Source organism: Arvicola amphibius, chromosome 18 (genome assembly GCF_903992535.2).
Source record: "Arvicola amphibius chromosome 18, mArvAmp1.2, whole genome shotgun sequence".
Lineage (NCBI taxonomy): Eukaryota > Metazoa > Chordata > Mammalia > Rodentia > Cricetidae > Arvicola > Arvicola amphibius.
This window is the reverse complement of record NC_052064.1, coordinates 20,188,504-20,216,318: the sequence shown is the minus strand read 5'-3', so window position 1 is coordinate 20,216,318 and position 27,815 is coordinate 20,188,504. Positions and strand designations below refer to the sequence as shown.

General features: G+C 47.3%; 1 protein-coding gene across 1 annotated transcript; it reads left to right on the top strand.

Annotated features, from left to right (window-relative positions):
• Rab12 (RAB12, member RAS oncogene family) lies at positions 1-23,380 on the top strand. Its single transcript, XM_038315549.1, has 6 exons — positions 1-367; positions 12,093-12,153; positions 16,587-16,725; positions 20,188-20,277; positions 20,799-20,903; positions 22,065-23,380. The coding sequence occupies exons 1-6, from the start codon at positions 1-3 to the stop codon at positions 22,176-22,178; spliced, it is 876 nt and encodes a 291-aa protein (XP_038171477.1). The 3' UTR covers positions 22,179-23,380.
• Positions 23,381-27,815: the final 4,435 nt, after the last annotated feature.

The following is a 27,815-nucleotide window of genomic DNA, read 5'->3' as shown; positions in this document are numbered from 1 at the left end:
ATGCTGCTGCCGCTGCTGCGGAGGAGCTGCTTCCCTTCCTCCTCTCCCGGCGGCGGCGGAGGCGGCGGCGGTGCGGAGCGGGTGGACGGTGTGCGGGGGCCCGGGGCGCGCGGAAGGCGGCCCGAGGGCGAGCCGTATGCGTGCATGGATCCGAGCGCCGCGCTGCACCGGCGGCCCGCGGGCGGCGGCCTGGGCGCGGTCTCCCCGGCGCTGTCGGGCGGCCAGGCCCGCCGGAGGAAGCAGCCCCCGAGGCCGGCCGACTTCAAGCTGCAGGTCATCATCATCGGCTCCCGCGGCGTGGGCAAGACCAGCCTAATGGAGCGCTTCACCGACGACACGTTCTGCGAGGCCTGCAAGTCCACCGTGGGTACGCCGGGCCTGGGGCGGGAGGGCCTGCGGGGAGGTCGAGGCCCGGTTCCCCGTGGACACCCTGACTCCTCCCGGGGCCAGGCTGAATTTCCCATGGCCATTCTGCGGGTGCCCGGGCTTTCCCGCCGTGGGAACTTCAGGCATCCGAACCGCGCACAGGCCGGGTCCCCGTGGAAGCTCTGACCCCCTCCCGGGGCCAGGCCGAGTTTTCCGTGGCCTTTCCGCGGGTGTCCGACCCCCAAAGCCGGGACGGGACATTCCCTCCCGGAGACTTCTCGGGTCATGAAGTCGGGGTGATGCATCCGTAGAAACTCCCGGTCCGTTACACCAGCTCGCCCAGGAAAACGGCTTTGTGAGATGGGAAAGTAAAGCCCGGGGCCAGCCACCGGTTCAGCGCCCCGAGATCACCATCCTAAGCGGGCTCGAACCTCTTAGCTTTACAGGCTAGAAGAATGAACCAGGGCTTGCTTTCTCATTTCCCATCCGTTTTCATATTTTACTGCGAAGAAGTTGAAAAATCACTACAGAGACCGTTCGCAGTAAAGCTGCGCTCAAGCTTCTTGGTTTGAGTACAAATGTAGGGCAGAGGGATTTCGGCTGTGTTTATCCTTGACCTCAAATAACCGGGTGACAGGCAAAGTGAGAACCATTCTTCCACTACCCAACCGGAGTCGGTAACGCTGCTGCTTTCCTTCCTCGGGATCTGGATTTGAAACTGCAAGGGAATGTTTTTTAATGACGCTGGACTGACAGAACTTGACATTGAGGCTTGGGGGTGGGGAGGGAATGGGGACCAGTTGTGCCCATAGAAAGGCTGCCCGGAGGACTCTAATTTGGGGTGACTCTGTAGAATAAACAAAAGGGACTGGACAGGGAGTCCAGAAATGTTTGGTACACATCTTGAATCCCACTATTGGTGAGAGACCTGCTTATCTCTGTAAGTTCGAAGTCAGCCTGGGCTATGCAGTGAGTTCCAGGACAGACAAGGCTATGTAGAGAGACCCTGTCTCAAACAAGGCAGATCTCAGTTTGGAGACTTGAAATGCTAAAAATTATACACATGTTTATAGTTGTAACCATCCATTGATGGTGCCCATTTTGAGATAAGAATTCTGTAGAGAAGTTTAGGGCCTCTCCCTAAAGAGATCATGAGATCATAATTGTGAGTTGTCAGGTAACAAAACAATGGAAGTTTTAAGTTCTTAACTGGAAAATTAATCCTCCAGTTTTCACATTGACCTTTTTAATTTCCGTTTTGAGTGTGCCCCTTAATGTTTTTCCCTTCTACTTTTATTTATTTGGTTTTTTTTGAAATATTTATGCTCCTTCTACCTTTTTTTTTAACGTTTGTCTGTTTGTCTTGGGGATGTGATATTAAAATTCAGTAACATAATTATACCTGTTGCAAATATCCAATCTTGGATTATGAAAGTATATAGGGAGTTATTAACCAGGAAATAAGGCTGCTGTTATTTTGTTAGTAGCTGATGTCAATGCAGTAGGGTCTGAAGGCAGTTGAGGATTACCAGCCTTTTAGGGCCCTGCACTTACATGTGTAGAAATGTAAGGTATGATTGTGCCTAATTTGGAAGGAAAAAGTCAGTGCAGATACTAACACTGTGAAGGCATGGGGTGTGAGGCAATGGGTAAAGCTGCCCTCCAGAACAGGACACCCACACTCGAGAAAGATTTCATGGGACACATAGAAATGTATGCTTCAAGACCCTGGCTAGCATGTAGTTCTGAGAAGGGTGGACCTGCCCTGTGAGCTTTCCCAGCATTGACAGAGGGAAACCAGTCAACGGGATATCATGGGATTACATAGACTCTCCGGAATGAGCGGGGAAACTTACACACATAATTATATGTACGTGTGTAAGTGTGTCTCCCCACACTGAGGGTGGATATTTTTTTCTTAAATGTTTTTGTTTACTCCGTATGAAGCCTGTAGTAGTTAATTTCAATAAGTTTCTTGTCGCGGGGAAAGGAAGACGGAAATCATGACTTACTCAAAGCTAAAGACGGCAAATGCTAACGGGTGTCTCTTTAGCTCCTGCCACTGACTCGCTTTCCCTCCTAGTGAGCAGGTCATGGGTGGAGCACCTGCTGTGGGCTGGTTGTCATGCTGCCCGTGGGGAAAGTGGAACAGGGTGTGGGTTCAGCGTCAAGTGGTGCCACGTTCACGGGGAGCTAGATGCCAGTGGAGAGCACTTAGCTTCGAAGTGCTTCCCAGCTGGGGCTGAGGGCTTCTTAGAGGATTCCTTCCCATTGAACTGCGTGGAGCTAAGTTCATTCCTTAAGTTCCTTTAGAAAATGCTGTTTAAATATGACTCTGGGTGTGGTGTAGTGTTGTAGCTGCCGTTTGAGCAGAAACTCCTGGGATCCTTCTGTGGCCTGTGTTTCTAGTTTCTTCTCGTCCCAGGACAATGCCCCACACAGAGGACGAGTGTCTTCCCCATGTTGTTTTCCTCACTGAGGCAGGGCTTGCGGATATTGGCTGCTTCTGGAGGAGACCACAGCCCCTGCGCATGTGTGCGCAGAGATGGGTTGCAGAAGCAAGGCACCTGCAGTTCAGAGACTGGAAGAGAGACTTCTGAAATACACCTTTGACAGCGCATCAGACACCTGTGGACTTGGTGTAACAGGAAATTAGGGTGCTCCTTAGGGATTTGAGCTGGTAGAAGAATGTAAATTTTGAATCAACCAATGTTGGGGGTTTTTTATTGTTATGATTAATTTTCAGAGCAGACTGGGTTTGAAACACATAGAATTCACAAGGTGTGAAAAGCTACAATATTAACTTATTTAATGGCAATTATTTTAGAATATTATTTTTCAAATAGATTTGTATTTGTGGAATTGAATTAGTCAGATACAACTAGAATAATCTGACCAGTTCTTTTCAAAGTATAGGAACAGTGTTTGTGAAGTTAGAGAGATAGGAGAAAGAAAGCAAGTTTGCTATCGATGTAGGCCCACAGCCCCTATGTGCCAGTTTCTCCAGTTTCTTTGCCTAGACAATGTCTCTGACATATCTGAATCGTTTTCTTCCGTGGATTCCTGTATTGTAAACACACTTTACATGTGCTGCTGTGAGCCCTAGGTACACATGTTCATGTGATTATAAACACACTCTGCGTGTGCTACTGTGAACCCTAAGTACATGTGTGTTCATGTGATTACTTTCTGGGTGACTCTCTAGGTACACGTGTATTTATGTGATTGTGAACATTCTTTACGTGCGCTGCTGTGAACCCAGGTACATGTATGTTCATGTGATTGTGAACATTCTTTACGTGCGCTGCTGTGAACCCTAGGTACATGTGTGTTCATGTGATTGTGAACACTTTACGTGCGCTGCTGTGAACCCTAGGTACATGTGTGTTCATGTGATTGTGAACACTTTACGTGCGCTGCTATGAACCCTAGGTACATGTGTGTTCATGTGATTGTGAACACTTTACGTGCACTGCTGTGAACCCTAGGTACACATATACTCATGTGATGACTGTCTGGGTGAGAGACAGAGAAGCCATGCAGAGTTCCTGGTTTGTTTTCTCTGTTGTAAATCCCATTAAAATTTATTTGGGGGCAGGGCTAGAGAGAGCGTCCCGTGGTTAAGAGTGTTGCTGCTCCTGCAGAGGACCAGAGATTGGTCCCAGCACCCACATCAGGCAGTTAGGAACTGACTGCTCCATCTCCAAGGGATTCATGCATTAAATGACCTTCCTGCTACATTCATGAGCGATGTGAACCACAAACGTGTTTGGGCTTCATTCCAGTTTCTGTCATCTCATGTATATAAAAGTATTCTGAAACTTTCGGAACACGTGCCTGGCAGTGGTGGCACACGCCTTTAATCCCAGCACTCGGGAGGCAGAGGCAGGCGGATCTCTGTGAGTTCCAGAACAGCCTGGTCTACAAGAGCTAGTTCCAGGACTGGCTACAAAGCAACACAGAGAAACCCTGTCAAAAAAAAAAAAAAAAAAAAACCTTTCAGAACACAGAATAAATTGATGTAAAGCTATCTAAACCAAATTCTATTATTCCTGAGCAGTGAAAGGCCCCTTAAAAATGGTAGAGACTGTCATAGGATCATTGGTTCTCTTACTTTGTCAAGTAAAGATGTTTTCATTAAAAAAAAAATGATGTTTTCAAAACCCACCATCATCAGTTCCAAAAGAGGGAGAGAGTTAAAATGAAGATGGAAAAGATAGGAGAGATCAAAGCTTTTAAAATTTCCCTCTGGGGACCTTTGTCCTCTCCAGCAATTCTTACAACTTCCCAGCCCGTCTCAGAAGACACCGAGTACTTAGAGAGACAATGCTAACCTATTGGCCACGGTCCTCGTGTTATCTTCCTGGATGTCCTCTCTGGTTCTTGCGGGGGTGGGATATGCCTCAGCTACCTGGACAGGCTTCAGCCTAGGCCACACCTGCTGGAGCTCTTGAACTGACCACAGAATTGAGGGCTCGTAAAACAGTTGAATGAGTAAGACCCATGCAGACATGGCCATTGGCCTATAAATGCGGTCATCGGTGTCTTTACCTGTAAGTTTCAGAGTGGGTGTGGAGGAAATTGGCTGCTTTGCTCTTTAGTCTAGAGCTTTCAGGGCTGAAGCTGGGGTGAGAATAGTCAAGATGTACTTGTTTTTCTGGGTTAAAACTCTGATTTTATTTTGATTGCCCTTCTGTACATATGCTGAGTGTTTCACTTAAGAGAATTGTGGCGAGGGGGGCTGGAGAGGTGTCTCAGCCATTAAGAACTCTGGCTGCTCTTCCAGAGGACCTGGGTTTAGTACGCAGCACCCAGCAGGCAGCTCACAACCATCTGTATCTCCAGTTCTAGAGGATTTGATGTCCCCTTCTGACCTCAGAGGCCACCAGGCATGCATGTGGTCCACAGATAGATGGACAGGCAAAACACCAATACATAAAATAGAAAAGAGAGGGGAGTCAGGCAAGAATGTCCAGAATCCCCTTCCCAAACATTGGGACAGTACAGCCTCCCCGGTTGCCCCACCCACTGCAGAGCTGTGTGAGATGACAGCTCAGGAAGAGGCGAGTGGTGTGGTTTGGGTCACAGGCCCAGGGAGCAGCGCACTGTGCTTGGGTTTATTTCGGGAGTTAGTGTAAGCCCACAGGCTTGTGCGGTGTCCACCTTGTGACACCTGGTAGCTGTCTTTCGGAGGAAGACTGCAGATTTCTTTGGAGTCAGCTGCATAAGGAAAATAAAAACCTAGTTAGACCTGGCCTCAGAACTCCCCACTTGGCTTCTGCTTCTCACGCCGAAGAGGGTAAGTCTCGTTGTGCATGATCAGGGTAGAGCCGGCCTGTGTACTCTGCCAGGGGTCTCTGTCGAGGCCCTGAGCTGGCTGGGAAGAGAGTAGTTGGCGTTTGAGGATGAGAAGTGAGAGTTGCTCTGCAGGGAGGCATCAGACACACTGTTCCAACTGCCATTGATCCGAACTGGGGAAGAAAACATGGCTTTGTACAGCAGTCCGTCTCTCACAGATACTTTGAAGAGGTTCTCTATAGCTACATCAGATCATTCTAGGAGCATTTAAATAGGACACAAAGTTGACACCTGCATACCTGGCTTGTCCCTTGAGAGGGGTGTGAGTCACAAAGACGGTGGCGTCCAGTGTAAAAGGAGAAAAGAGGTGAGAACCGATGTGTTTCATCAGAGGGAAGGGACTCGCTGTTTACCGCTCTCCTTTCTGCTGCACGGCTTTCATGTTGGAAAGTATTTTGAAAACCAACCCTGTACCCTAATTGAGTGTAGTTATGTTGTTATTTAATCCTTAAAGCCAGGAAGCAACAATACAGACCTAAGAGGACACCATGTGCGTACCACTGAAAGTCTTCCCCTCCCTCCTCTCCAGTCTGACCGACTGCTGACTCCAGCACTTGTGTTCCTACCTTCTTAGCTTCCAAGTAAACAAGCTCCAGTGAACCTCTGGCAAGCGGATGAAGAGCCTTCCTGTTCCCCGCCCTTCTTAATGTGTGAAGCCTCTGAAGTTGACCGGTCAGAACCCTGTGACTTCACCATTCCCGGTCAATCAAGAGCTAAGCTCTCTTTCTCCCATTTTCTTTCCCTTCCTTGTGCATTTTTTGTTGTTGTTGTATGATAAGATGTTAGTATTCTCCTGTTGATCAGCTAAAGTACAATTTCAAGCCAGCAATCTTTTTTTCTTTTAATTTTTACTCAAAAAGAAAAGTCTTGTTCTTCAGCCCCTTGGCCTTTCCCTGTGCTGCTCAGATCGTGGAGTTTGGCAGGGAGCCAGCTGGACCTCAGTTCAGGGCCTTCTGTAAGTTACCAGGGTGTCTTTCGGCAGACCACTTCCCTCAGGTTCTCATTCGAGAGTTCTCCCTACGTTCTCCCTAGTTCACAAGGTTGGAATAACTGGGGGTAGCATGTCCTAAAAACCAGGTCCAGAAAGGTGATCCCCCATTCTGTTTCCCATATCAGTGCTGTAAATGCAGAAACTTCCAGAAAATCCATATGCTGTAAAGACGCGCACAGTGCAAGAAATACCAATTGTGTGCCATAACCCTTTACAGAGGGGAAGAGCTGGGGAAAGCCAGATGTTCAGCCGGCTTTACTGCTTCTCAGTGCAGGGGCTGTCGGTGTTCTTTCTTAGAGTACTGCCTGGAATACAGCAACCATCAGGACGGTTAGCTCTGCCTCCTTTCCTTAGGAAGGCATGAGCACCATTGTCTGAGGTTCTTCTTGTATACTTCCATGAAAATAGAGCTGTCTCCGGGCACGAACACACACGCACCCAGTCTCTCTCTGCCTTGTGCTATGTTGCTGGGCCAGCGTGTTTCATGTCAGGTATGTGGCAGTGTCTTATGCTTCCGTGTGTTGGAGCAGAGGCACAGGATGGTTTGCATTTGTCAAGGCTTCTGTAGTGACGCGTGGTGGGTTTACACCCGTGGACCTGTGCTGCCGTAGCGCAGTGAGCTTCTTTAGTGAGGAATGGTGAGTTTACACCCGTGGGCCTGTGCTGCCATAGCCTGGTGAGCTTCTGTAGTGGCGCGTGCTGGGTTTACACACACTCACCCTTATTTTTTTTTTCAGAGATTTATTTTTATTTTATGTGTATTTTGGGTGTTCTACCTACATGTATGTCTCTGCATCACATGTATAATGCCCTCAGAGACTAGAAAAAACTGTCAGGTCCCCTTGAAGTGGAGTTGCAAATAGCTCCATGCTACTATGTAGATTCTGGAAACAAAACCTGGGTTCTCTTTGAAAGTAGCCAGTGGTCTTAAACCCCTGAACTATCTGTCCAGCCCTCTCTCATCTTCAGTTTTGCTCTATAACAGAGCCTTTCTCTGAAATGATCACAAAATTTCATAATTAGAATATTGTTTTTAGTTGTACTGAATCCTTACAATTTAGCTTAGGGAGGGAAAGCCAGCCAAATCTATGAGGTTTTACCCATAAGATACTTTTGGGTAAAAGTATCTTTTGGGAGCTGGAGAGATGGCTCAACAGTTAAGAGCACTGACTGCTCTTCCAGAGGACCCAGGTTCAATTCCTAGCACCCACATGGCAGCTCACAGCTGTCTGTGACTCCAGTTCCTGAGGATCCAACACCCTCATACAGACATGCAGGCAAAACACTAATGCACATAAAAATAAAAGTAAAATCTGAACTTGCTACAAGAGTAGAGGACTAGGTCTGGAGGCAGCCGGCGCATCTTCCTGTCCCTCAAAGTGTGCAGTTCACCCTGTAGTCTCCTCATGGGGGATGCAGCTTGGACAGGAGACTCTTTTCCAATAATAATAATAATAATAATAATAAAAATACAGGCTGTCAGACATTAGTGTCGCCCACTCAATGTTGGACTTGCCCCTGTGACTTGACACATCTCTTAATTTAGTATGCCACTGTCAGTCAGGGATATAATGTCCCAAAGTGGCTAACATTGTCTAAGGTATATGCTGGGAAGAAAAGCTGTGCCCCAAACCAAAGGCAGTAACTGGGACAGAACCAGAGTGTCACGACCATTTTACATGGAGACTCATGTAAAGTCCAATGCCATCTAGAGCAAGCTGCAGGTCGTGAGTTGGTAGAGAAGCCAGGTGATCCTACAGGCCGGTAGCAGGGTCTGCCTGTCTGGCCATGGTGGTGATCTTCTCTTTAGACTGGAAAGGAACTGAAGAAAGAGAAGTCTGTGTATTCCTGCTGTTCTGTTTTGTAACTTCTTAGCGTCCAGCAAAAAGAAACAATGTTTTAGAAATGTTTTCCGTTCTGACCTGCCTAGTCAGCATTTCTTCAGCTGTGAGAGACAGGCTCTCCTCTAGCGGCGTGATTACGATGATAGCGGGCCATTTACACACCCTCTCGCGTGCCTTTCCTCCTCACCCACCTGATCTTTATAACAGCCTTCAGTTGTTCACACAGCGTGAGCAAGAGTCCTGATTCTGCTGTTGTGTTAGCTTGCAGTCTGTTAGTTATCCCTGCTGTCTCAGATCTGATGTCCCCTACAAGATGTGTTCATATCCGGGACTCCCATTCCATAGCGCCTTGTCTACCTCTTGTCTTAAAAACAAACACTACCTCAGTTCAAAATACCACTGTTTTTTCCTAAGTTACTCTCCAGCGTCTAGTGCAGAGGCCAACTGCCCGTCACCATCCAAGTCATCGAGTTGCTGCTGTGTGCTGGGCAGTGAGCCAAGGGTGCTAGATCTTTGAGGATGCACAGTCTGTGGGTGAGGCCAGCGGAGAAAGATTCCATGAGGGCATGAAGAGTGCAGGACCGGGACCCGGGGTGGGAGCAGGGCACTGTGGTCAGCGAAGGTTCTGTGCGAAATCTAGGCTGGAAAAGAGACGAGAAGGTTCTCTAAGAGGGATAGCCACGGAAGGTACTCTGTTGCCAAGTGTTAATGTAGGTCAGTGTGAGCCAGCTTTGGGGGCAGGGACTGTGCCCATTAACCCGCAGGGTAGATAGTGAAGGTTTCATGCCTGTCAGTCAAGAAGCCTCTGAGAAACTTGGTTTTCAGCAGAACTGCAGATGGAAGTGAAGGTGATGCCCGCTTTGTCCCTGAGTACGGATGTGCAGTTCTCCGCTCCTGACTGCTGACGGCCCCTAAAGCTGCGGCCCGAATAGTCGAGACTGTCAGCACTGTCGTTTCTGTGGCATGCCGATGCTGCAGATAAACAGCATGGAGTCATTTTATACTTGTGAGGCCACCTTTTTAGACATGTTCAGTGCTGTACTTGTATTAATACAAAGATATATGTCCACGCCATAAATTGAATTACGTTTCCAATCATTACATTACATTACATTACTTGGAGCTGTTAGATACAACACAGGCTATTTTATCTAAGAGAAGGGATAGTTTTAGGGAGCCGTTATCATTTATTGACTTGATTTTTTTTTAGATTTATATATTTTAGGCATGTGTTTTGCCTGCAGGCATGTGTGTGCACCAGGTGCACACAGTACCTGCTGAGGTCAGAAGAGGGCATTGGGTCCCCTGGATTGGAGTTATAGACCGTCATGTCTGTGCTGGGACTGACTCCAAGTCCTCCTCTGCAAGAGCAAGGAGTGTTCTTAATCAGCTGTCCGGCCCGACATCTAGACTTTTCAATTCAGCCACTTCCCAGCTTTAGAATGTTTCTGCTGCAGTTACTGATGTTATTGTACTGACCGCGCTCCGAGAGGACTCCATTCTCCCGCGGGCTGAACAGAGTCTTTGTTCAGTTTCATTTTAAGTAACTGTCCTTATTTTCTGGTTTTGAGTCTTGATGTCTGATCCTTTTATTTCCATTCATTGAGCTCTGTGGTTAGAAAAATAATCTCGTAAAGGACTGCTAACACAGGTAGGTTTTCAAGCTGGCTGAGAAAGAGTGGCCAGCATGTGACGTGTGCAGACACAACTTAGCCTCCGACTGAGCACAGAGGCCCGCTCTGGCTGCTATTGGGAGCAGAACTCAGGAGAGAGGCCGCTGGCCAATTCTTTTTAGTAAAGTAACAAACTTCCCAAAGGTACATCTCAAACTCAGATTCTGCAAACAAAGTCATTTGAAGTAGGAAGAAAAGTGAAATCAAGGGGCTGGCGGATGGTTGTGTGCAAAGCCCCCACCACCCTCGGAGCCTGACCATGTGCCCCCGGTATCCACACGGCACAGAGATAATAAATGCGGAAGCGTTTACTTCTTAAAATGTGAGCTGGGTTCACATCGCAGAGTCATGGCGTGAAGTCCTGCACTTAGGTTAATATTGCAGAGACGGGTTTGTCACCAGGCTGCGCCGTGTCGCAGTAGAGTCGCCAGTGCGGTTGCGCCTTGGAGGTGTCACTTTAAGGTGCTGTCATCTTGGCGTGAGTCATTTGGGAGCCTTGCTCAAGGCCATTCGCCTGCACAGACCTGCTCCCAGGCTCACGGCTGTGCCTGAAAACCATTTGATTTTGGAAAGCGTTCAGCCGGAGAAGGGAAGCTGAGATGGTGTTAGTCAGCCTTGCTGTGAAGGGTTGAGAAAGGAAAGGAGCCAGGTGTGCTGGCGCTCACCTTTAATCCCAGCACTCGGAGGCTGAGGCCAGTGGGTCTCTGTGGTCCAGGCCAGCCAGGGCTATGTAGAGAGACCCTTATTCAAACAAACAAACAAACAAACAAAAAATGAACAAACATTAAAAAAATAAAAGCAAGAATTGAAATAGAGCATCTCCACTGTGATGTTGTCTAGTCACGGAACTTCTCTGCTGTCCATGTAGGGACTGCCCCCAACTCGGTCTCACAGACATGTCTGGTGTGTTGCTAATTTTAACCCCAGTCACATGTCATTCTGTTCACCTCAGCTCCTCGTCTGACCACTGCTGCCTCAGGTCCCAAAATGGATGAGCAGAGGACAGGCAGAGTCACTGTGCTGGCTGTGGTGCCCTGCACACACCTGCTGCCTGGGTTGTCCAGCTTGGGTCCCGGCAGGTGGTTAGGAAGTAGACCCAGAAGAGAAAGAAGTGTTTCTGGTGCTCTGGTTGGCCAGCATCTCCTCACTTCTTTGCTTGTAAATGCTTATTTGAAAATCTCGGCTTGAGATATTTTTTGTGTATAACCATAAAAGATATCAGATGAGATACACCAATGAAATTTGAATTTTTAAAATTTACTTGAAGCTTACTAGTCTGATTTTAAGAAGAAAAAATAATACACATGATGGTTTGCTTTCAGTATTAAAATGACTAAAAATTAAAATTAAATATGCTAATCATAGATGGGTAATATTTTTCTTTTTTTGTGCTGAGAACTTGGTTGCCCAGTCTGTTTATGCCAATTTGTTTCTCCATAAGTAATATGCTGAGTCATGCACATACTTACCAACACTTGTGAGAGCCAAAAATTTTAATGTACTAATAACTTCCAGGTTCAAACAAAGGCTGCTTGAAATCAGGATTGAATTTCAAATTTTCCATCTAAGAGCCATCTCTGAGCTGGCATCCTCTGCTGATGTTGTTGTGGTTTTGAAATGGCCCCAGGACTCATAAATTCCATGTCCGGCAGGTGCTCGGATAAGCCAGGGCTGGGCTCCCGGCTGAGGGTGGAGCGGGAGAATGCCGGGAGCCGCGGTCTGGGCACATTCGTCCCTCGCACTTTTGAATTTTCGCAACACTGATCCTTTTAGTTTTCTGAGTCATACTTATAAGTAGGATTCTTGCGATACTCTGCGTCTTTATTATTTTTGCCTCATATTCACTTGTTTTATCTACAGGTGTTGACTTTAAAATCAAGACTGTAGAACTGAGGGGGAAGAAGATTAGGCTACAGATCTGGTAAGTTCAGTCTGCTCCAGTCACGCCCTGTGTTAACAGTCCACACGCTTGGCTACTAAAATGGACCTCACCTCATCTCCGTAGCGCTTCCTGGGGACGGGTCCACTTCACCCCTCATCTGCACATGGGTGTTGTGTCGGTGTCCCGGGAGCCTGTGCGCCTCTGCCTGTGCTTCCCATCACTGATGTCTCCAAACTGCTGTCATTAAAATGGTTGCTTGATGGAGTGTCTTGGACTGGCATGTAGCTCAGTGGTAGAACCCTTTGCTTGGCGTGTCCCAGGCCCTGGCTTCCGTCCCCAGTGCTGGCGGTGGGGGTTTGAGGGGAGGCATGTCTTCATGTCTTTAAAATTACTACATGGTATTCAAAAGAGCCCAATATGTTCACAACCATATTGTCGGGAGGGAAAAACACATCACCTACACCACAGCCCAGGGCCCTGCGCTGATGCAGTGTGGGTATAGTGTGGCTGACATGCCCTGTCCTGCTGGCCTGTGGGTACTTTGTGACCAGGGCATCTTCTGCATGCTGAAGGGGACCCAGAAACCCCATCTGAGGAGAAAAGACCATTTCTCAGCTCAGCGTTGGAGCAAGAGGCCAGGCCGGCTGTGTTCTTCCTCTTCCCTGCTAGCAGCCCATAGTGGCACCTGGAGTTCCCATGCTGCTAGCCACCTCTGCAGAAGAAAGGCAGGCTCTGGCCTGTGCACTTGAGTAGTAGCCCCCTGAGCTGCTTGGAGAATGACTTGTGGTTTTCATAACACTGGTGCAACACTGAGCTTACTAACTCATCTTGGCAGGTCGCCCTCAGCTCTGACTGTCTGTCCACCGTCTGTGTGTGTTTGCTTTCATCCGCGCTAATTGCTGCCGCATCTGTGGTCTCACCGGTCATCTAACACTTGAATGTTAGTGGCATGTCTCCATCCTTCATCCATGTCCTTGTCTGGGGCACAGCTGCAGCCAAGCCAGCCTTGCTCTCCTGGTGTCTTGAGGTAATCACTTTCGTTTGGTCATCTGCCACTCTGTAACCCACATAAGGGCTTTGGGGTTTTATAGTGATAGCTTGTTTGTGTTTTAACAAATAAAGCTTTCCTGAAGATCAGAGTGCAGAGCTAGCCACACTAGCTAGCCATAGAAGCCAGGCAGTGGTGACACACCTTTAATCCCAGCACTCAGGAGACAGAGACAGACAAATCTCTGAATTCAAGGCCACCTTGAGCTACATGAAATTGATCCAGTCTAAAAGAGACAGCTCACACAAAGGTGATCCCAGCACTTGGGATCACAGGCCTTTAATCCCAGCACTAGGGATATGGAGACAGGAATGCTATGGCTGCGTGGAGAGAGGAATATAAGGCAGAATGAGACTGAGGGGCAGGGCATTCTGAGGTTTGGTGAAGGCAGGTTGCAGTCTGAGGAGACACTGAGAACGATTGCCCCTTCTGTCTGAACATTGGTAGAGGTAAAAGAACTCTCTAATGGTTGGCTGCTTTGCTTCTCTGATCTTCAGCATTAACCCCTACATCCAACTCTGGGTTTTTATTATTAATACCAACTAGAATTTGTGTTACAGGGTTTTATGGGTTTGTTTGGTTTTCAACAGTTTTGCCTAAATATCTGATAACTATTCCACAGAAAGGCAGCCATTTTCCTTTAGTTCATTGCTGTCCCTCGGGTCGTCTCTCGTGGTGGAGTGAGGATGCTAGCACTTCCCCGGCTCCACGGGATGTCTCACAGCTGTCTGTGAGTCCAGACCCAGGGGATCCTCTGACCTCTTCTCACGTCGTTGGGCACCAGGCACATTCTTAGTACACACACATACATGCAGGAAAACCACCCATATACGTGAAGGTTTAAACTTTGACACAAGCTGCTGTCCTGACTATAAGCACCTTAGGACAGCTTTTGAAGGATCCAGGACGTGTCCACCTCTGCATCAGCATCTGGCTGTCTTTTCCCTGAGAAGGGTAACATGGCCGATATTAGAATGCGTGTACAGATGGTGTGAGTGGGTGACGAGCAGAACATGTCCTGGGGCTGGAGAGATGGCTCAGCAGTTAAGAGCAGCTATTGCTCTCGCAGAGGACCCGAATTTGGTCCCCATCAGCCACGCTGCATGGCTCACTCACAACTACCTGTAACTCAGGCTCTAGAAGATCTGACACCTTTTGACCTGCAAGGGCACCCACAAATGTATACATAATTAAGAATAAGGTTGTTGTTGTTGTCGTTTGTTGTTTGTTTGTTTGTTTGGCTGTGTTTATTTTTATTTTGCTATGTCAAGTGCCTCTTGTTGGTTGTGTCTGGCCTCCCCCCAGTGTCTTCAACTTGGATTAATTCCTGGCTTTCCTTATGAAAGCCTGGTCCATGAGAGTTGATAGTCTGTATTCAGCCACGTGGGGCTCACAGACTGCCTTTCTCTTAGATGTGAAAACTTTCTCCAGAAACTGCCCTCTGCCCTCTTGACCCTCTAAATTTCTGCAGCTGTTGGCATGGCACTGGGAAATGTCACGGGGGAAGAGTGTTGGTGTGACACTGGGAAATGTCTCTGGGGAAGAGTGGTATATGCTAGATTTACAGAAAAGCTGATTGCACACTTCTGCATGGAATGTTCCTGGTCAGTTAGGAAGCAGGAGTTGGTGCTCCTTGCTTCTTGTGAAAAGTACTTGACAGAGCACCTTAAGGGAGTGATGGCTTGTCCCCATTCATGGTTTAAGGGCTGGAGTCCCTTGCACTGGAAAGGGCTTGTGTAGGGAGCCAAGAGCTGCTCTCTCACATCTCAGCAGCCCAGGAAACAGGGTGGGAATGTCAGTGTTAGCCAGAGAGCCCCGCCCAAGGATGGTGGGAGGTCATTCAGTGTAGACACTTAGAGATAGGCCCTGTGACTCACCAGTGCCCAGGAGTTGCTTAATCTGACCACAGTCGTCACAACCTTTTTCCTGAAGGGTTTTCAGAGTGAATCTTCTTTTTATAATATGTCAGCTACTTGATTAATCACACCATACTCAAGACTTTTTCTTCTGAAATATTTTATTTAAAAGATGAAAACTGAGCCAGAAATTTTGGTACTCATTTTGCTAGTCAACAAAATCCTGGGGTCATGGTTCTCTTTGATTATTTCTTTAATAAAAGTACAGATTGGGTACACTTAACCAAAATGCTTAGGACCAGAAATGTTTCAGATCTTAGAGTATTTGCTTAGATACAATGAAATAACTTGAGTATGGGTCCCAAGTCTAAACATGAACCTCATTTGTTTTACATATACTCGAAGATAATCTTACACAGCATCTGTGGTCTGCATTCTTTAGAGGTCAGGTCTGAAGTTTTTCATGTGTGGCATCAGCATCATGCCAGACTCAAAAGGATCCTGGGACATTTGGATTTTTAGATTGAGGATGCTCAGCCTCTACTGTGTGACGTGTGTCAAAGTCCAGGCAGTCTCCATGCCATTGCTGTTGTAATGTGATCTGTGTGTTGTGTGTCAGAAGCTTCAAGACAGTGGAGTTGAGCGGCATGTCAGGAGCCAGGTGGACAGCATTGGGCCAGGGACAGAACGGCTTCCCTTCCCGGGTGCCCGTTGGTCGCCACAGAGCAGCTATTAGATGCGTTTCTTCTTGATGATTTCTGTGTGGTCATTCTGGGGGAAATACCACACTGAGTCCTGCACGTCTGACATCCCAAAGGCTCCAGCCGTCTGTCACATTTTCACGTTACATATTGTCATAGCCACGTTTTTAACTCTTTGATTGATTGCCACTTTTTTCTCTGTCCTTAGGTATTTCTACATGTACATGAATGTACATGAAAGCTTACTGTGTCACTAAAAGAGATAAACAAACCTTGACATTTTTAGATGAAGTGGCTCCACCCTGACGTACAGTAGATAGTAGGGTAATATCCTGTGGAGTGGAATCGACGCTTTGCTCTCCCTGTGCTCAGTCGTGTGGTTGTACAGTTTAGTGTGGAGTGGCTTTGAGGAGTAGCAAATAACCTGAGTATTTATTTGGAGGATTCGGAATAGTAATTCTAAGGAACGTTTTCTCCTGGCGCAAGCGTTCAGTCAGGAGCCAAAAGCAGGTCAGTGGGAACTGCGGGTGGTTTTGTAAGAGCCGTGTTTCCCTTTTTATCTTAAGCAGGTGACCCCATATTTTGATGTCCTGGCCTGCCTGCTGTGGCTTTCTGAGGAAGGGTGGTAGTCTGGTTAGCTGTTGGTTGATCTCAGTACTCTGTCTCCAGTTATGCGATTTAGTTGTCAATATGTATCCAGGCAAACTACAAGTCTTCTAACCGTATAAGACAGCATGAAGTTTTCCTCTCCACCTGTAAGGCTGGGCAGAATATCCCCGTCTCCTTGGGGTGGAGGAGGAGCAGAACGAGTGTCTGCACCAACATGTAGACTTGGTTTGGGAACTGATTACTACTGCTATTTTCTAGGGACACGGCAGGACAGGAGAGATTTAACAGCATTACCTCAGCCTATTACAGAAGTGCCAAGGGGATCATATTAGTTTATGACATCACCAAGAAAGAGACATTCGATGACTTGCCAAAATGGATGAAGATGATTGATAAGGTATGTGTCACGTGATTGATAAGGTATGTGTCGCGTTCTCCCCTTGTGAGCTCTCGGCTTGTGCACATCAGATAAGGTATGTGTCACGTGATTGATATGTGTCACGTGATTGATAAGGTATGTGTCACGTGGTTGATAAGGTGTGTGTCACGTGGTTGATAAGGTACGTGTCACGTTCTCCCGTTGTGAGCTCTCGGTTTGTGCGCTTCGTAGCATTACTCGTAAAAGGAAGAGGGGAACAGAATGATGGAGGACTAAATGTCATCTTGTCCTTATGCCACCTTGTTAGAGATAAGGCAGTGATGGAATAGAATACCCAAAATCAGCTTGTAACCAAGGAAACAAACCTTCATTCTTGTCAAAAGCCTTACTTACTCTTTCTGCTCTGTCTGGCCTCTCGCTCAGAATTAAAAGCAGGAAAGGTCATGTGGACACTCTTTATGTACTTTATGTTACCCACAAGTGGTCCAGTGGTCTAATTATCTACAATTTCTTTGGGTTCCTCATTTTGAACAAGAGACAATTTCTCTCAGGTTAAAATTGAGTTATTACAGAAAATTCTGTATCTTCATGGTTAATGGGACCTGTATATTCCACTAGGAAATGTGTGTAAGCAGTACACCTTTAGAAGACAGAGCAGTTGGGACTGAAATGTGACCATATATATACAGTTGACTACAGTTTGAGATTCTGTCTCCTTAGGCAATAATTAGATGTTCAATTCCTTTATGTTACAAACACAAAATGGGTTTTGTGTAAATTGTGCTCAATCCTGACTGTACTTTGGTGTCATTTAGCTGCTAGCAAAGGTTCTGGTTTTGCTAAGCAAGCTTTCCCTGTGTACCTCTTGGTAGTATGTTAGGGTCCAGTGTAAGAAATAGACAAGCCAGGCATGGTGGTGCACACCTCTAATCCCAGCACTCAGGAGGCAGAGGTGGGTGAATCTCTGAATATGAGACAAGCCTGGTCTGCGTGACAAGTTCCAGGCCAGCCAGGGCTACATAGAGAAACTCAGCAACAACCGAGAGTGAAGCAGACACTGGTTCTACCCTCTACCTGCCCCATGCCTGGCATTGGTCACATGGGTACCCTCATGCCACAGGAGAGCGTGCCTGTGTACAGGAAGGCCCTAGTCTCTAGTGCACCTCCATGGGTAGGCAGGGATGTTTATGAGGTAACAAGCGGATGGGTGAGGATGTGGGGAGAGCTGAAGGGGGTCAGTGATCTGCTGTGAGGCTCTTCATACACAGTGGTGGTGTTAGCTGTGGGGCATCCTCGTGTGAGGGAAGAATTTGAGTCCTCATGATATCAGAAGGCCAGAGGCCCAAGTCAAGAGTCAGGGGTTTAAAAAAAAAAAAAAAAAAAGTAAGGCCAGCTTCAAGTCCCTAAAAACATAACCTAGTAGCCATCAGCCCGGGGCTGGTGGGAGGGCTCAGTGGGTAAGGATGCATCCTCGCCTGATGACATGGATTCATCAGGTGACCTGACGTGGGGAAGAGAACTGACCCCGGCCAGCTGTCGTCTGATCGCCGTACACAGCCACGTAGTGTGCACACACATATACAAACAAAATCAAACCTGTGTTTTTATAAAATTGTTGTCCGAAGCAGAGGTAGGGAGAGACGGAGAGGATGTGGTTCAGCTGTGTGGCTCCCAGAATTAGTGATTTGTAAAGCCAGCTAAGATCAGGCAGTGAGAGGGACTCAGAGAGATCACACGGACAAGAGCTGGTTGGTGCACTGTGAGGCTAAGGTGGATGTTACCATCAGAGTCGGATTCTGGGCCAGTCCAGGCAAACAGGGTTTTTCTCATTCTTGAGCTCACCCTTTGGGAAGACTCGTGGGCTAGGCGGCCTCTTCTGTCTCTCCGTCACGGGATCACACACACTCCTCTGCAGTCGGCTTCCGTACATGGTGGATTGGTCGCCCTCGTTGCTGTGATGAAAGACCATGCCCTAGGCAAGCTGTAGAAGGGGGAGTTTGTTCTGCCTTAGGGTTCTAGGCTTCTACAGGGATCCGAGTTCATCCCCGTCCAAGTGGGGAAACGGCGGCAGGCAGGTGCAGCAGCTGGAGCAGCAAGCTGAGAGCTCACATCTTAAATACCAAGCCCAGGGAGAGAGAGAGAGCTTGAGATGGTGTGAGTTTAACTCCCACAGCCCACCCCGCTACACCCCTCCTCCAACGAAGCCTCATCTCCTAAGCTTTCCCAAACAGTGCCACTAACTGGGGACCAAGTGTTCAGGTGCCAGAGCCTGGGGGGGGGGGGGGGGCGCATCTCATTCACACCACATGCGTGGTGTGTAGACTTCAGACTGAAATCCTGATACTTACTTAAGGTGGTAAGCATTTTACCAACTGGGCTACCTCCCATCCCAGGTCTTAGTCGTTGGGGGCTGAAAATGGTTTTCAGAACCTGTGAGATGTTTGAGCATCGTAAGATCCATGTTTATGGTTGTAGGCCCCCACCCTTTAGAAATGCCTAGCAGATGTTTGTGTGCCGTGGAGGATTCCCTCTGTTTGGAACCTTGGATCCTGAAGACAGTACACACTTTATAGTCGAAATGTGCTGAGTGAATGAGGGCCTGCTAGGTTTTTGGGTGTATGAATCCACCAAGGTTGGAAGCCCTGGCCTGGCCTGTGTTCTATCTGTCATTCTTTGTGTAAGAACTATCTTTTCTTTTCTCTTTTTTGAGACAGTCTCACTATGTAGCCCTCCCTGTCTGGCCTTGAACTCATAGAGATCCACTTGCCTCATCCTCCCAAGTGCTGGGATCAAAGGTGTACACAACCAAGACTTAAGAGCTATCATTTGTGGAAAGCCCAGCTTGGGCCAGACTGTCCCATCATGTCAGCAAGACACCCACCTAGGGAGCTGCCTCCCACCCCTTCTCCTAGCCTCAAGAGTGCTCTGGCCACGATCCTCAGGCTCCTTCCATGCAGTCTGCTTCAAATGACTTTAAAGCACACAAAGTGGAATGAGTTATTCAAGAGATACTAGCATACCTGTGGGTTTTAAGCCTTGCAGAGGCAGTTTAAAATTGTTCTGGATTGTAGAGTTAAATACTAACTTCATTATAGCATAAAAGTAACTTTAAAATCTTGGGCCGACGCCATCTTGTCACAGGTATTTACCGTGAGGGCCTTCCTGTGTCGTTTAATATTCTTGGAACAGGACTGGCTGGTTTTACCCACTCTGCTTCATTTTGCTGAACGTTGACCTTTCCCAGTTGACGACCATTTTTGAGCACATAGTTTTGACCATGCTTTGGTCATTTCCTTAACAGAGTCTTAAGAATGGCGAGGGCCAAGGCCAGGATCATAATCATGGTCGTTGTGATGCCTCTGGCCAGGCGCTTTCCGAACACCGAGGGCCCTGTCCACCCCAGGAGGTGCTCAGGGGCAGTGGAGAGAAGGAACAGTTAGTAATTGGTGACACGTTGTATGCGTTCGCGTTTCCCCACAGTACGCTTCAGAAGACGCTGAGCTTCTCCTGGTTGGAAATAAGCTGGACTGTGAAGCAGACAGAGAGATCTCCAGGCAGCAAGGAGAAAAGGTGCGTGAGTGTGGGTGCCCTGCAGTCGCTCACGTGCTGCTAACGCGCAGTGAGTGCCAGGCGCAGCCTTCTGGTTGCTCACTTACCTCCTCTGGATTCATTTGAAGCAGAGGGCAAAAGCACGTTAGTATCTACTGTATTATTATGTAAGTTGACATTTTGTACAGAAAAAATGCTTTTAGGTTGTAAGATTTGCTTTGATGATTTTTTTTTTCTCCTGCCTTGATTTTTGCTAAGGATCCAGTCGTGAAGAAGCATTGATACTCATATTTTAAATGTCAGATACACTGTTCATTTAGACTCTTACACGCATAATAGGATTTAAAGGTCTCTAGAGGTTTTGTTATATGCATTGCTATTTGCCTACAGGAATTTGCTGTACACATGAACCTGATATTTGAACATAAATGGGACCGTACAGACCCTGAGCTCCCCCACCCTTAGTGGTAAAGCACAGAGTCTGTGGTCCTGTCAGAGGTCTGGGTTGTGCCGCGCGGTTAAACGGGCACGTGTCTTCTCAGTTTGCACAGCAGATAACGGGGATGCGGTTCTGTGAAGCCAGCGCCAAGGACAATTTCAATGTGGATGAGATATTTCTGAAACTCGTTGACGATATTCTGAAAAAGGTAAAAATAAATAAATGCGCCGCTCGACTAGCTGCGACGGCAGCTGCTGCTCATGCGTAGGGTTTTTGAGTCCTCAGGGTTGATAGGCAGTTTGTTTACTTTGCTTGAGATAGGATATTCTGGAATGATTTAGACAAGGTCTAATGGCCATGGGACGCTGGGGCATGGCTCACTGGTAGAGCATTTGCCTAGCATGCTTGAGGCTCTGGATTCTTGCCTAGCAACATATAAATATAATGTGATACAGCATTTCTTAGCAGTCACGAGGCCTGGGCTCAGCGTCCAGCACTACAGGTAAATAAAGTACCGAGTTCATGTGACACTTCCTTTCTAATGCGGAGCCCCCTTGTGGTGTAGGGCGGAGGACCACAGCTGCTGGTCTTCAGGAGCCCCTCTGGAGGGGGCTCCACAGAGGGTGCCGGGCGCCCCGCTGAGCAGCAGCACTCTCCTTGGACCCCTTCCAGCCACTAGTCAGGGGTAACTCTAGGAACCCTGAAAGCCATCGCTAGATGACTCACAGTGCTGTTAAACAGCTGCAGCGTGTGCCCTGTATGGACCGCTGTGCCTGTTACAGACACGGTTATTTCTTCCCCGATGTCCCTCAGAATGTCATTGAACCTGGCAGTGGAGAGACTATGTCACTGAGGCCCCGGGAGGACCAATTCATAGACTGCCACAGATGTGACAGGATTCAGAAGCCTGGCAGAGGCTGCTGCTTTCTTCAGACAATGGACCAGTTTTTTATTTTTATTGATTAATATGTTAAATTTTTATTATAGTAGATTCTGTGTTTTTGTGTAGATTTCTGTTTGTTTTGATTTTATCACGTTGCTAGGGATCAAGCCTAGAGTCTCCTCACACATGCTGGGCAAACACCAGCCTCTTCCAGAGGCATTATAAAACAATACTTCAGGGGCTGGAGACATGCCTCAGTGGTTAAGAATGCTGGCTGTTCTTTCAGAGGACCCAGGTTCTATTCCCAGCACCCTAGTTCCAGGGGATCCACCACTTCCCTTCTGATTTCATCATTTAACAGACATGTGGCACACAGACCTATACACACACGGAAAACACCCAGGCTCATAAACAGAAGTTGTACAATTAGAACAAAACCTCTCACCTGCAAGACTAAGGTCTTTGTGTTCTCTCCTTGTCCTTTAGATGCCTCTTGACATTTTGAGAAACGAGTTATCCAATAGCATCCTCTCTCTACAACCAGAGCCTGAGATCCCACCAGAGCTGCCTCCACCTAGACCACATGTCCGATGCTGTTGAGCTGCTGCTTTGGAGACAGAGTGCAAACGATTCCTAGAAGGGGGAAACCGTTCTGTTCTGCACTACAATCATGTGACAATTTCCTTTCGCACTTTGTAACCCAAGTCAGCTATATACACTAACTTGTAAATATGCAAATATGCAGCCCTGGGTAAGGTTGGGTTATAAGTTACACACTTCCCTTCAAGTTATGTCTCCTCATTACCCCAGTGTGTAGCGTCCACGCACTGGGGGCGTAGTACTTCGCATATGAAGGACGGGAGAGAAGAAAAGTGCAGTGTCTCCTGAGTACCACAAATGTCCGTGGTAATCACACTGCGAGGCAGGTACTCCAGCGAGAAGAGGGGACCTGGTGCTTCGCTTTCCGCTTCAAAGAAAAACTACAAAACTGAAGATTTTTGAAAAAGAAGATATGACAACTGCTTTTTCTTTATTTCCGAGGTTTTCCCAGCCGTAGCATCTTGAGGTTTGGAGTGTCACGCCCCCAAAGCAAAGCCCCTCCACACCGGCAGAGCTGTCTATCGGGCTGTGTGGTGAGAGGCTTTTCCTAGGCAGAGGGCTGGATGGGACGGGGTGCCGTGGCTGCAGTCTAGGGATTTCCATTGGCCGTGACCTGTGCTATTGAGAACAGCAAAGGTTCAATAGGAAAAAGACTGTTGGACAGGGATTGTGTCACAGTGTTGAGCATTCGCCTAACACTCACGAGGCCCTGACTCCAACCCCAGCACCAGGGGGAAAGAAGGATAAAGAAAAGTAAAGAAGACAAGTTTTTGAAACTATAAAAAAGATTTTAAAACCACACTGCTGTCCTACACAAATCCTGTTTATAGGGATTTTAAGAATTACATTTTACTATATGGAAGAATACACATGCATTTGCCTAAACATCCTGTATCTTTGTAATGATGAACTTCTCATCGACGGTGAAGCCTATTCCTATTAAGCCTAGACTGTGTTCAAGTTTTCTTGTTTTTATTTTTGTTTTGTTTTGTTTTGTTTTTCTTTTTCTTTTTTGGTCTGATACAGAATTTGTGAACGCTATCTTTGGTATATCTTTTATTAAACTGCACTGTTTTGTTTAGTCAAGGTAAATAAGTATGTATTTGAATAACTTGGCGTGTCCTGAGTGTTGTGGTATGAGAAGCATCGTGGTCTTTCTACACTAATGAAGTGCAAATAAAATTTTGTATTTATGAATGACAGTCAATTGCCACATGCATTTATATAGTTACAAATTATTCATGCCAGTATTTCACAGCTCCAAATCTTAATCTTCTGAGTGTAGGCAGGGAAAGCATAGTGAGCTCTGCTGTGGAAAACACCCTGGTTGCTTCGGGAAGGGTTCAGCTTGGATCTGAGTCTGTGTGCTCAGGAGGCAGGTCAGGTATCAGACAGTTTTCCAGCCGTGTTCATGGCAATGGCGCCCTCAGCTGCAGTGCCCAGGGCAGTGTACACAGTAGTCAGAAGTCAGGAAAGCCCTGATGTCTGTCGACAGAACAGTGAGTAAGCACATGTGAGTTCCAGAAAGAGCAGCTACTACTCCGTGTGTGCCGGAGGCAGCAGCAGTAGGATCACCACACTGGTGATCATCATCACGGCTAGCCTGGTCTACCTAGTGAGTTCCACGCCAGCCAGAGCCACGCAGCAAGACCTTGTCTCATATCCCACCAGAAAGCCAGCAACTTTTTTAAAGATAAGTCAACCCACTATATACTATTGTGAATATGTAAAAACCTTGATGATATCACTCTGAGTGAAGTAATATAACTATAGAGTGGTCACTATATAACTCCAGTCTGAAGTAGTCTTGAAGTCCATAGGCAGGACTGTGGTTACCAGCTGGGGTGAGAGCCAGGGTGGAGTGGGTGGAGTGTTGTGAGGAAGATGGAAGGCTGTGGAGATGGGTGTTGGGTATGGCGATACACCAAGAATGTGCTTAAAGATGGTGAGCTCCTACACACAAATGGTGTGCATGGGTCAGTATAGCATAAGAGTCCTCAAGGCTTTGACGAGCGAGCCATAGTCTGCAGTTAGCCATTGACTGCCCCAATCCCTTTGGGCTGACGCCCAAGCTCTACCTCTTCCTGATAAAGCCTGATGAGAGATGCAAGGGACTTGAGAAGAGGAAGGAAGGTTGCCATGGTAGCGCTAATGGTGGGACCCCAGCTTCAGTACATGAGCCTCAGGGCTCCTTTCTCTCCTGCCTGCCAGGCCATCCCACACTTGCGCTGTTGTCTCTGCATCCTGGTCATCCCCCCCTCCCCCCTCCCCCACCCCCCCTGGTCTGAGCTCCTGAGAGCTCCCTTGCAGGGCTCCTTGGAGCTCTTTCTCCCTAGGGGCGCCGGCCTGTATTAAGTGCTAGCAGGTGCAGAATGTTTAAATCTCAGTGGGTGCCAGGTGTGGCAGGGCCCACACCTGTAGATACTTGTACACTCAGTAAGCAGATGGAAGGAAGAGGGAAGTTGAGAGCGGGCCTGAGCTACGTACTGAGGCCCTGTCTTGAAAACCAAAGCCAATAACAAGACAAACAGTGATCAAGAGTGCTTACGGCTCTTGCTAAGGAGCCTGATTTAATTATTAGCACCTACATCAAGCAGTACACTCCTGCCTGCAATCCCGATTCCTGGAACTCTTAGGCCTTCTGATCTCCGCGGGTGTCTGTAGTCATAGGGTACACGTAACTCAGACAGGTGTACACATAAACACGAATGACCTTTGTTTTGTGTATCTGTGCCCACTGAGGCCAGAGGAGGAGGCTCCCGTAGAACTGGGGATTCAGAAAGTTGTGAGCTGCTGTGCAGGTGCTGGGATTTGAACCCAGGTCCTCTGGAAGAGCATCCTGTGCTCTTAACCGCTGAGCCGTCTGAGCCCTTATAAGTAAAAGTTAAAAACAAAAACCAAGGTCTGGTGAGATAGTTCAGCTGGTAAAAGTACTTCCACATAAGCCTCGCCGCCTGAGTCTGATCCACGGAACGCACATGAAGTTGGCCGAGCACCCACTGTGGAAAGCTGTCGGAGGCCTCCACGTGGACCCACAAGTTCAAGTCATACACGTAAGAATAAGTAAAAACAATGAGCAAGACGCAAAACTCCCTAAACCTTGCAAGGTTCATTTCTTTAAAAGTTGGTGCAAGTCCAAAGACAGTTCAACGAGTAAGCTTTAAAATGCATATTTCATTGTATTATAGAGTATGTTTTGCCAAAAAAGAAGAGATGTTACCCAGGCAGACGTGACGAGAGTCCGGTCTCTGTGTCTATCTCAAGCCCTCTGAGGCAGCAAGAGTTCAGCTTTTCTTAGTGCTGGTTAGTTAAGCTGACATTTCTGCCGTGGCTCCTCAGTCCCTTAAGGACCTCAACCTGGCCGTACCTGTTATCTCGAAACACTGTAAAATGCAGAACAAGGTCCAAGACCAGGTCACATCCCTGTGCACGCGTCTTTCCCGATCAATCATTGCATTCTGGTCATGTTAGATGTCACTATAAGCAGACATAGGAATGACAGTGTAGGCCTCTACTAGATTCCTTTTTTCTAGCTTCCTGTTAGTCTAAAGTTATTTTTAGGTTATTTAACATTATAGCACTGGTAGCAGAAGCTAATTACTGTTTGCTGGATGCTGGGCCTTGCTACAGGAGACCTACAGATACTTATTCTCACAAGGCCCCGAGCTGGGTCGGGTGGCGGGGGTAGTGGTCATCAATTATACCCGTTTCTCAGGAAAATGGAAGCACCCAAGTCCAATGATTAGATTATTAGATGTTTTAAGTAGTCAATATTTGAACCTACATAAAGTAATTTTAGAGACCAGATCTTGATCACTGTTGTTCAGTGTGCTCATGAAGGGTGAACTAGGAACTGAGGGTGATTCAGGGGTCTTAGACCCACAAAGGCTCTCTGGCAGTCAGTATACAAACAGACCGCAAGCCTGTGAGTTCTCATCCACTGGACACAGCGGTATGGACCAAACATACCAGGTAATTACTCCCCTACTGATGTATACCCCAGCTGACTATCATCACCACCAAGAGGACAATAAAATCAACATCCTCTCCATATTTCTTGTCTGACTTCTGTAGCCCATATCAGTGTCCTCAATATAGGACACTTTTAAAAAATATTTCTTATAGCTTATTTAACTTTATTTTATGTGCATTGGTATGAAGGTGTCAGATCCCCCAGAACTGGGTCTTCAGACAGTTGTGAGCTGCCATGTGGGTGCTGGGAATTGAACCCGGGTCCATCTGGAAGAACAGTCAGTGCTCTTAACCGCTGAGCCATCTCTCCAGCCCCTAGGGCACTTCTTTTTATAGGCATTTCTTTCTCTGCTCTTCAGGAGTGGGATATTTGTTGGCCCGTTTCCAACAGTCATTCCTGGCCTCTTTCGTTTTATTCAGATAAGTGGCCTCATGCTCCTAGAGAGGACGTGTCTTCCCACAATTGCCTTGACAGGTGCCGCTGTGTGGCAGCAGCTTGCTGGCAAAGAGGGCTGTGTTCTCAGGTGCCTCCCTGGTTCTCAGTAGACCATCATCACAGATTGCTCAGAGATTCGCCAACTGTCCTGGAGCTGTCAAGGAATTCTGCTTTTAAAACATTGTCAAAATATTAGAAATGAGGAAAATGGAGAGAAGCCAAATACTTTCCCGTCACGGAGCTAAACCGGAGCCTCTGCATTCTGGCTCATGCAGCTTTCAGTTGGGATCCTCCCCAAGCCGAAGGCAGCTTCACCTCTCAGGATTCCCTCTTCGGCGCAGTGGCCAGTGTGCACACACTCACCCACACCTGTGCTTCAAACTTCACGTAGTCCCAGTGACCTGTCTCTGGGGCAGACACTCCGGGACTCTGAAGACGAATGCCACTTTTATGGATTGCAGGCTCTCACTTGGTAAGGGGTCTATTTCCTCGTGACTTTTCCAATCAAACCCTGCAAGATTCTTTGCGCTCATTCTGGATTTTTAGCCAGACCCACCAAAACAATTTTGAAGAAAAAAAAAAAAGAATCATCAAAGAGCCCCCATTACTCTACCTGGTTTCAGTAATTCTGAGTCTCCACTAGTACAGGGAGAGGAGAACGGGATGGAGAAAGAAATGAACCACCATGGAATGGCGAATTAACTTGACACATGGACAAGGTGATTCAGTGGAGAGAGGATCATGAGATACATTTAAAAAGTAACTTGAGGCCTGGCAGTGGTGGCGCACGCCTTTAATCCCAGCACTCGGGAGGCAGAGGCAGGTGGATCTTTGTGAGTTCGAGACCAGCCTGGTCTACAAGAGCTAGTTCCAGGACAGGCTCTAAAAAAAAGCTGCAGAGAAACCCTGTCTCAAAAAATAAAAATAAATAAATAAAAATAAATAAATAAATAATTAACTCAGGGAGGCTGGAGATGGCTCACTGAGATGGCTCAGTGGTTACGAGTACTGCTGCTCTCCCAGAGGTTCTGGGTTCAAGTCCCAGCATCCACATAGCCACTTACAACTGTCTGTAACTCCTGTTCCAAAAGATCCAACACCACCTCCATTGACTTTATAATCTTCCACCACCTGAACAAGCCCTACCATCTGCCTGGTGCTTTTTAATATTTATTTATTTATTATTTATTATGTATACACTATTCTTTCTGTGTGGATGCCTGAAGGCC